At 41.2% G+C, this 11,118-nt stretch overlaps 1 protein-coding gene across 1 annotated transcript in view; it reads right to left on the reverse strand.

Annotated features, from left to right (window-relative positions):
- Positions 1 to 1,933, reverse strand: part of FAM185A (family with sequence similarity 185 member A) — a 48,775-nt gene extending 46,842 nt beyond the window's left edge. The window contains exon 1 of the mRNA XM_062019422.1: positions 1,337 to 1,933. Within this exon, the coding sequence (XP_061875406.1) occupies positions 1,337 to 1,748 (412 nt within the window). The 5' untranslated portion in view covers positions 1,749 to 1,933. The remainder of the gene's footprint in view (positions 1 to 1,336) is intronic.
- Positions 1,934 to 11,118: the final 9,185 nt, after the last annotated feature.

The following is an 11,118-nucleotide window of genomic DNA, read 5'->3' on the forward strand; positions in this document are numbered from 1 at the left end:
ACAGTACAAATCTATATTAGTTGTTAGGAAACAGGAGACTAAGTTTTGGTGAATGTATTAAAGAAATATCCCTTCAGTTATCAACACTGTTCAATAAAAAAGAGTAAAACTACAAAATGAAATGGAATGCTGTTATGACAAATCCATAGCGCTTCTCTCCTTTTAAAGATACACAGTTCAGGTCCTTCTAAATGAAAACAAACAAACAAACAAAAAAAAGACACAGCAGAATCAAAGATACAGGGAAAAAATAGAAGAAGATAAAAGATGAGGAATGTCTTTGCTGTAGGGTCTGGAAAAGCAGTAATCAAAAGAATATTAACACCATGCTCTACACAAATTACAGATTACATGTGTTAAGTGTAAGTAGATTATTCACCATTTGTCATACCACAGCTGCAGTGGAGCATCAAACAGAACAAAACAGGAGTCTTGGACAACCACTTGAAGCAAACCAAAGGACTGTGGGTTTTGCATACTGATAATCTTTTCAGAGTGGTGAAACTTATCCTGCACTGTATAGGTAATGTATATACAAATGTATAGGGAAAAGCCCACATCAATTATTAAACACAAATCTCTCTGGGTCAAGTACTCCATAAACCTCAGGTCACTGAGAGGAATTATTGTAGCAAGCTCTTCCTCCCCTAAACTTAACGCCATTGTCAGTACTTCAGTCAGCACAGATGTTTATTGGTTTCTGCCACTATAGCTGCCCTTCTGAATTTTTATACATTCCATACCATAAACTGCACACATTTTTGCTTTGTGTCCAAAACCATAATGCAATACTTGTACTAGATAAGGGTACCCTTCTTGGCATTTCATCTATATTGTTACCTTCCAGATTTTTGGCCCTGCGGATGGCCACTCAGAGTAACAACCACTAGTGGAGCTGGTAGGTCTCAACAACTCTAGGAGAACCTTTGAAATGTGTCTGCACAGCACATTCGAGAGCTGTTAGTCTCCTAGCTGGGCTACAGTTCAGTCTTTTGGGGAACACCAGCTGTCAGAGAAAAATTAAAAGGGGTGCATTACAAGTACCACTTATAGCATGAGTGTCAGCATTAACTACTCATAACAACAAATCAAAGCCCTAAGAAGTCAGAAAAGACAGAAGAAAATGGGACGTTTAAAATCTCCTTAGTTAAAGGGGGAATGATGCCATTTCCAACCATCCGCTGCCAACAGGACGTGCAGCCGAAGCGGCGCCGTGCCAGCACAGCCCTGCGAGCCCCGCCAGAGAGAGCGGCCCGTTTCCCCTCGGGCTCTGCCGAAGAAAGAGGCTGACAGATGGGCGCGCAGCCACCTCTCCCGCCACCTCCGCTTCACTCACCGAATTTCACGGGCGTCCTGACGTCCACGGCTGCCTTGCTGTCCACGCCGTCCGCAACGATCGCCATCTGACCCAGCGCCTCATCGTACTCCACCCGGATGCGGTCGTGCTGCCGGTCGCGGTCCTGCTGCCGGTCGCGGGGCGGGGGGCTGCCGCCGGCGCCGCTCACGGCCACCAGCACACGATCCGCGCCCGGGTAGCGCTGCGGATCCAGCGGGCGGACGCTCACCTGGCAGGGCAGCCGCACCCGCAGCCGCCCCCGCGGGCTGACCGCTAGCGCCCACTCCCGAAGGGGCTTACGGCCGCCGGCCTCGGCGGAGCCGCTACAACCGCGGCGGGGCGCGGGCGGTTCCCACCAACCGCCCGCTACCCGCACCGCCAGCGGCCCCCAGCGCGGGGGCAGCGCCCTCATGCCGCCCGGCGGGGCCGCGGCAGAAGCCCCCTGAGGCGAGGCGGGCTGGAACGGGACGAGGCGGGCACGGCGACGGACGGCACGGGCCGGGCCGGGCCACGTGACGCGGCGGCACGCGCGGAAGGGCACCGGACGGCTCGTAAACAGGCACTCGCGCGCGCCCCGGCAGCGACAGGCGCCTACTGCACCCTCTCGCCGCGGAGGCTGCTGGGAGTCGTAGTTCCTCAGCGCACGGAAGGAACTACAGAAACCCACCCAGAACCGACAGCGCCCCCCCCATAGGCCTATCAGCGAAAGGGAAAGGCGGAACCTTTTCGTTGTCTGCTTCTATTGGGCAGTGGGTCGGTATGCTGGAGCCAATCAGAGGCGAAGGAGAGGTCGGGGGCGGTTGAGGTAGGCCGAAGGCGGTGCGGCGGCGTCGTCATGGGAACTGGGGACGCCGCTCGGCGGGGCGCGGTGCGGCGGCCGCACAGGTAAGGCCCCGCGGCGCGGCGGGGCGGGTCGAGGGCTGCCCCCCGCTGTGTGGGCTCACGGCGACCGGGGCCGGGGTAGGCAAAGCCACGGCTCCAAGGTAAAGGCGCGAATCGAGCCCAGCGGCGCCGGGACTCAGGGCCGTTTGAGGAGTCCCGCGCGCGCCGGGACTCGCCTTTCCCACCCGCGTCCATTGAGTGACTCGCTTGGGTGCTGGGAGTCTTCCCCTCGCTCTCTTGGGTCAGAAGACGAGGTACCTCTGGGTGAGAGGGCCCTTTCCCACATCCCCGTTGGGTTGGCCGTGATGCAGCTGAACGTTAGTTTCCAATGGACGAACCGTGCCGGCGGGGTTTCAGCCTGCTCCGCGCCCCGCTGCAGCACCTCTGCGGCCACAGGGTTTAACGCCTGCAAGGAGGAGTCGGGGAAAAAGACAGGAATGAGGTGGGGGCAGAGGTAGGATTTAGAGTGGCAGCCTAGTCTTTGTTATGCTTAAGCCTACAGTGTGACTGCATGTGTTGAAATATCCTAGGTCAGAGGGTGAAGAAGTAGTTTGGAAAACGTGCTGGAAAAAGTTTTTTCATAAGTGGTGTTGCAGAGCTTCAAAATTAGTCTCTGTCAAGACAGCATGGTTATTGTAATTTATTGTGACCGCTTTTTAGAAATTAACATAAAGCCTAGTAGTTTTAAGGCCAGCCAAGTAACTATTTTTCCTGACTTCTGTACAACTCTGTCATGAGACAATTGTCCTTATAGAGTTTACGAACAAGTGGGGAGTTACTGAATTCAGTTTAGAAGACTTTTGCAGACTTCATAGCCCACATTATCATCTTATAATTTAAAAAAAAAAATGAGATGGGGGATGTGGGCATAGGTCAGGTAAAGTCAGGGCCTGCATTCTTGTCATACATGCAGTTTGCTGCCAATAATGAAACATGCATAGAAAGGTACATTGTCTTGCCACACAAGAAATAATGAAAACTGGGACTGTTACTTTATTTGTTCACTGCCTTTTGTGCTCCACATGTTGTTTTTCTTCCTTTCCAAAAATAACTGTGCAAGCTATGCAGTATGGTATTTGGTCATCACAGTCTTTTCATCTCATTAGCCTCATTTCCACTTTTATCACTGTCTGCCCTTGGTTATGAATCTGAAATGTGATCTGAGTGTCCAAGAGGAAAGAAGATGGCCCTGGCTTTTTCGATCCATCTGCAATTTTCACTGTGGAATATTTAATAAAGATTCATATTCCAAATAAAATTATTTTATTGGTTTACATGATTAAATCTCAAAAATCATTAAATGAAACACAAGAAGGGCCAGTCTGCCATACAGTAGTTTAGTATAGAAAAAAAAGATTCTAGAAAGACAAAAGTTTATCAAGAAATATCTTGGGACATGATGAGGAATAGAAGTTTGGTTGGTTTTTTTTTTTTAAGTCTGCAGAATTACAGAATGTAGTTGATTTTTAGGGGAAAAAAACCCCAAAACTCTCACTCGTGAGACCAAATAGCAAATCTAAATATTTGTCAGATAATTTATCGGGCAAAGTTACAACCAAGAAGTGTGGCGCAATGTACTGTAATTCCACTAGATGGCAGCCAATCCAACGAATAATGCTGATAATCGACTGTTCAACGGGAATCCCCGAGTTTTGATTAGGTGGGGCTTCCCGCTGCCACCTCTTTCTCCCTGGAGTCGGTTCTCCTGTTCCTTATAATCGTCTCCAACCTTACGTTAAACGTTAGTGCTGAATTTCCCACTGCACACTTTTGCTGAAAGATTTTGGTAATTGACACTACTCCTGCAGGCAGAGGTTTATGAGGTTGGGCTCTGTACTGTGCCATACGTCATCCTTAACATTGTTGAGTTTTGTGTAATTGGCAACTTTGTTCAAGAAATCATTCAAAGGTGCTTAAGCCTTAGCTATGTATATATTTCACTGTTTTGTATTGGGGTTTTTTAATTAGATACAGAATAGAAGAATATGTAAGAATACTTATATGGTTAAAAATACCGAAGAAAACAGATTAAAATTAATTGCTAGGAAATTCTCCTTTCTCCATATTAAGAAATATATTATTTTAACGAGTCAATGTAGTATTGATTCAGTTTCATTTTTGTGCTCGTGACTGAATTCCAGCTGATTCCATGTCAGCTTGTATGGCATGTAGCAGAATCCAACAGTAAAATGAATGAAAATTTATTTTCATCTTTAATTTTCTGACTTGACACTTGCAGGAAAAGGAAATTATATCAAATTTATAAATAGAGATTTAGAGCTCAAATTTCAAGATGCCTGCATGATTCCCTAATGAATTACAATTAGACGTCTTGCCAGATGCTTACTTACAGTGTTGTGTTAAGCCAAAGAATATTCTTTATTTCATGCAAAAGATAATAAAAAGTAGACCTTATAAAGTGGTATGAAATGAATTTTGAAGCCATAGTATAATTAAAGACACTTTTAGGCCAAGGTAATGAGGAAGAAATTTCAAGGGAAGACAAATTAAATAAAAAGGATATACAGGAGAAGCCGTAGAAGGAATATATTTTCCTAAGTTTTATATTTGGAATTAATCGTAGAATAAGATCAGACTGCTTTAAATACCCACAGGGTATAAACTAAGTCTGCCCAGGCAAGATTAAGTTCATCCATTTGCTACAATTGTAATGAAAAATAATGTGACTTCACTGCTCAGGAAAACAGGGCCACTCTGCAGGAGTGTTCTTGCTGGTATTAGGCTCATGCTGAGGCTCCTGCCTGCAGATGCAAGGCCTTTTCTGTAACAGTTAACATCCAACATTTGGGCAAGGTTCCCTGCACACAGGGACAGCTACTTATCAGTGTTCCTCTGTATCATAAGGCTTAAGAATTTTGTAGTCAGGATATTTTTCCAAGCTTATTGAAAAACCTCATGTGTTTCTATTAAGAAATATTTATATCACACTGTTTTAGTTCCTTTATTTGTGTTTTGTAATTTGCATCTTTTTCAGTGATGTATTTCTGACTTGCTTCCTTGAGCCTTCTTTGTTCTCAAGTCATGTCTAGCTTTCAGTGGGTAGGCAAAGCATGTTTTGTTTGTTTTCCCCTCGGTACTTTAGTGTGTGCGTAGTGATGGTAACAATTTCTTCTCAGGGATGGCAGAGAGAGGCAGTCTCCTAAGCACACAATGGTTTGGATTAAAGGGATTTTTTGTTTGTCACACTACCAGAAATTTTCTGAGGAAATTAAGTTCCTCATGGAAACCACATGAAAAGGGAAGTGGCAAATCTTACCATTCAAATTCTCACTATCTTAGCCATATCTAATTAGAACTCCAGCAGATAAACTCTGTGTGTGGTTCATGTTGATTCCATCACAAATAGCTGAGGCTTGAAAACAAAGAAATACAACAGAACTTGTAACAGAAATTATTAAGCAGATTAGGTATGTGATATGCTCTCATTTCCCTAAAGTAGTTGTCTATAAGTTTGTACAGTCTAATCAAACAATCCATTATGAATTACATGTGTGTGTTAATGCCCTATTGTATATGATGTAACTTTAATTTTAATGATCATTTAATGTTGATCTAGCTTTGTCATTTGAAGACACATCTCTTCATGCTGAAGTACAGGGTCTACCCAGTTAAAACAGAAGGTCTGATGCTTGCAAGACTGTAATCTTTAACTTCAGGAAATAAGCATTAGGAATTAAATTTTAGGGGATCAAAAGATCATGGTATGATTGCATGGTACTCCTATGTTATTAATATTACCTGTAGCTCTTATCTCTCCCCTTCTCCTTGAAGAGGGTATGGTAGAATTGGAAAAGTTTTGGAGAAAGATGACAAGGACAGTGGAAGGCAGAGAAAGGCCTTCATGCGAGTGACAGCGGGTAGAGTGGCTTCTTCAAGCTAGAGAAAGGATTATCAAATGAGGATACAACATTAGAAAAAAACCTAATGGCATAAAAAGATAATTATACAATAAAAGTACTAGTTGGCTTCAAGGAGACGGTTGCAAAACAAACAAAAAGCACCAGTTACTCAATTAATGCAGTTAAGAAGATTTCCATTCCCCTGGATTTTGCAGCTACTGAAGCTTTTGCATGAGTTCAAGGAGAGAGGGGATGGGTTCAGGGAAGTATCAATATACTGTGACATGGATTCTTCTGTCTCTCCCCAGTCATCCAGTGTTGGCTAGGGGTATGCTGAGCTAGGTCAGCTTTTGGCCTGACTAGATATTGCCACTCTGATATTCCAACCACATTACATAATTTTTCTAACTAATTCAGTGTGAAATGTTGCCAGTTATCTTGTTTGCACAGTAACTTTTCTTTTTTCAGATTTGTATGCAAAAGGAGGTAGCATGAAGATGATGAGATTTAGGTTGGATATCAGGCATTTTTTTTCACCAAAAGAGTTGTGAAACATTGGATCAGGCTGGCTGTGGAAGTGGTGGAATCAGCATTCCTTGAGGCATTTAAAAGACATGTAGCTGTGGTGCTTAGGGACATGGTTTAGTGGTGGACTTGTCCACATTGGGTTAGTGGTTGGACTCGATGATCTTAAGGGTCTTTTCCAGCCTGAAGAGTACTATGTCTCACTGTTCAGCTCCCTGCCCAAGTGTCCTGCCATCCTTGGTTCCTTCAGGCAGATGCAAAGGTGCCATAAATTGGCCAATAAGCCAGCTGACTTCATAATATTGATTGCTTAGACTTCCTTAGCTGATTTTGCCTGATAAAATAGTTGTAAAGCTGTTCTTGCAGATCAGCGTTCAGGGGAAGATATCTCCTTCTGCAAGAGAAGGAAAAAAATATGTAACATCCGTGGATGCAGCTGCGTGGTGATTTATCGCTGGCTGGATGCTGGGTGCCCACCAAATCATTCTATCACTCCCCCTTTTAAACTGGACAGGGGATTAAAATATAACAAGAGGCTTGTGAATCAAGATAAGGGCAGGGAGATCACTCAGCAGTTAGCATCACAGGCAAAACAGACTCAACTTGGGGAGCAATGTTTTGATTTATTAATGAACAATCAGAACAGAGCACAGAAATGACAAATAAACCCAAATCTTAAAACATCTTCTCCCATCCCCTCTTTCTTCCCGGGACTCTCCTTCCTTCCCCTCCAGTGGTGCAGGGGATGGGAAATGGGGGTTACCATCAGTTCATTACTGATGATGTTTTGGACAGTGGCATAGTTTACAGGATACGTTTCTATCCAATCAGTAATTGCTTCCACCATGGTGAGTATATAGCATATAGAGTATATTATCTTTTCAAAGCTAAATGATTCTATGATTCTAATTGTATAAATGCAAAAGATTAAGATAATGTTTAAAGTGGTTCATCAGTATATGTTAATTAAGTCAATCAGTTGAGGTGTAGTTCCCTCAATAGAGAGTTTTAGAAATTTAGTACCTTCTTAATTAGTCTAATTGCTGCATCTTCATACATGGAGCTGGATCTCTTCACATTCAGAATTAAATTTTACTACTTTCTGCGTCTGTCACTCTGGAAAGAGGTGTCACCTGTCTAGATTCTGTACTGACTTCTGTATGAACATTACTCTTTGCTAGAGAGATACTTAAGTATAGATGCTGGCATTAGTCTTGGGAGTCTGAGTTCACACTATTAATATTATTGCTGTCTTGAAGATATTTCACAGGGCAGTTCTCAGACTGATTTGACTCAGGCTCCAAAACAGACTTGTAATTCTCTTTCTCTGTAATTCTGTGGGTTGGATCAAGACTGTGATATTATTTGTATTTCTACAGTTTGAAAACATCTATATTTGCTGAACTATTCTGTAAATTTAGAAATCATGCCAACTATCATTTCTGTTTGAATTAGATTTGCTATGCAAAAATACAAATTATCCACTTGGATTTTTCAAATTTTATATATCCCATTTTATATAAGCCATACACACTTATTTATATAGTAGGTAACTGAAGAATTATAAACTTATTTTAATGTCCCATAATTGTACATATCTTTTGTTACAGTCTGTCCTTTTCTGTTTTAAAAAGGAGTGGAGACCAGCACTTATCACACTAGCCAAGGCTCTCTAATTGTTTTCCTCTGTCTCATCTGTCTGTAGTTGTGTCTTAACAGATTCAGAAGACTGGTTTTGTCCCCTTCCCACACAGAAAATTGGAGGCTTGGTGAGGAGTTTTGTGCTTCTCTAGTATGAGAAAGTATATTTTTTGACTGATGTCAACTGTATGTTTTACCTACAAGTATTGACAAAAATGCCTACATGCATGAAGCTCTCAGCTTTGGCATAGAGTTTCTGCCACTGTGCTTTATCTATCCTCTGTCTAAATTCTTCCAATATGTTTAGAGGAGCAAATAAAGCAGTAGCAACAGCCATAATCATGAAATGCATATGCTAAAATATTCATCAGTTCTTTATAGATGAAAAATACCTTTCTATTTATAAATCTGTATACGCATTTAGGTACAGTATTTCAGAGTTTATTTCTTGGCTTCTGTGATGTTTACAGTTGTTTCACAATGTTTTGACTCCTCCAGGAGGGATCATGAAATTGCTTTTTTTTCCATAAGCAAATATAGCCGCTGAAATATCTCTAAAAGTCAAAATGTTCTTGAAGGAATTCCAAACAACACTGAAGATAGTAATAAACTTGCCAGTTTAAATTTCACTACCTTTATAGCCAAGTGACTTTTCAAAAGGTGGATACATACAATGCAACATTTTTATATCAATTTTCCCAATCCAATTATGAAAAGAAATTATATAATTTTCTTATCTGTCAGCTTTCTGGCTTTGGAATGCAAAATTGCCCAGGCTGTTTTATTGGAGAAATCTGGTATATACTGTTGAAATATTCTCAACATTTCTTCTCAGTTTTATTATAGATTTTAATTTTTATTGTCTTCAATTTATAATAAAAAGCTCTCTTTTAAAAGCGAAAGGTCTCCCATATGTTATGTGAAAGGCTGAATGATGTCAAATCTGACTAATTTGAGATGGCTTCTGCATCTTTGGCAGCTTCTCGGGGTTTTATAATGATTTTATCCTATAGCAAAATACAATGTTCTCTGCATAATCATTATTCTGCAAACAATCTGGAAAGACCTGCTGGTGTCAAGTGAACACTTGTAGAAGTTAGCAGCCATTCTCCCAAAACTAAAATTCTGTGGTACTGATTTGTCCATTCATTTCATCTACAGCCAACTGTAGTGAATGTGTGAAGAAACTATTGAATTCCTCCATGTGTACTCCATCTGCACTTTCCTCTGTGCTTTGGTCTACAAATACTCTATGGTTTCTCTGTCTCATGATCGCATGACAAGATTTCTGTGGGCCTCAGAAGTCCTTCTCCTCTCTTCCCTCTGTAAGATGCATATTGCCTCCCTTTAGTCATCCTGTTTCTCTCATATCTTTCTCCTGGAGTGTTTGTATCTCGTTCCATGCTGGCTTCATGCAAAAGGTCGATATTTAAAAGCTCTTTGAATATACAAAACTCTTAAGAAACTGTTATGCCAGAAGATGTTTTTGGCACCTATTGACATTCAATATAATGACAAGTACTAACCTGATGGACAGTGCTGTCTTATCAGTGTACCAGGAGCATTGCATCTCCTTGTATTCCACCTCACAGGGAACTCTTCCATCTCACCATTTTCACACACTTCAGATGGTTCTGATGATTGATGCCTGGCAACATAATTTGCAAGTGTTGGACTAAGATAGTAAACACAAAGTGAAGTTACAAAAAGTTATAGTAAACTTGATGACATTAGGTCTCAGCTTGCTCAGAAGTAATTAATAAATGTCCTTGATCTAGCTAATGCAAGAATCTTAGAGATTTCTATTGCTACACAAGAAATCTATGAAAGTGAGATTTTCTCAAATATAATTGTAGGAAATATGTTTTCCAACAACCCTATTTGTATGAACTTTCTTTTATTTCTATCTCTATAAATGACTTTTAAAAATGTGTTAACTAACTTGAAAAAGGACATCCTCACGATGAAACGTTTACCAAGATACAATTATAAAATTTGGATTTTAGCCTCTTTTCAAGCTCCTTTTTTGTAGAAGAAAAAATGGATTCCTACACTGTACTAGAAATCAAAATACAACTTGAATACTGTAAGTTTTATTATTAGTCTTGAATTAGATCACTTGGATATTTTTCAAGGTCAGTAATTTTAGCAGAGGTCACAGATACTAAATATGTAACCTGGTACATAACTGCAAAGTTAGTAGTACATAGGAGCTCTGACATGAGGAGATACCACATTTTTTCCAGCATTCTTCTACCTCCTTTTTTCAGATTTTCTACCATATTTTCTTGTTCTGTATGGTTTCAGGGTTTCTTGGTTGGGTCTGGCTAGGCAATGACTTATAAACATGAGTAACTTTAATGGTATTACTCACATAAGTTAGACCAGTTCTTCTCAAGATCTCTATGTTCTATGAAGGGGTTCCTTTTCTATATAATTACTTTCTGTAAGGTTAAGGGACACTATGAAAGGTGGGCTTATGTTGGATGGAGGAGAAACACATTCTTGGATTAGTCCCATGGAAAAGACAAAGTTCATAGCAACTATACCTATAGCAATCCAAGTACAGTTGGGGATTTTCTTTGTAAGGAACTGCCTCAAGGCAACAGCTGGACTCCCCAGTTTAACAGATTTTCAAAACTCAGCTGGCCAAAGCCCTAAGCAAGCCAATTTCATTTTGAAGTTAGCCCTGCTTTGAGCAGAAGATTGGCTTAGATGACTCCAGAGAAATTTTTCAGCCTAAACCAATTACTCAATGCCTGTTCTTTACAAAATGTTGTTTTACATGTTATCTAACATTTATGTGATGGTAACGTAGCCAACTATTATAGGATCTTCAAAATCAAACAATAATAGATCTTATGAGTCTTCCAT

The sequence above is a fragment of the Colius striatus genome, chromosome 1, assembly GCF_028858725.1.
Source record: "Colius striatus isolate bColStr4 chromosome 1, bColStr4.1.hap1, whole genome shotgun sequence".
NCBI lineage: Eukaryota > Metazoa > Chordata > Aves > Coliiformes > Coliidae > Colius > Colius striatus.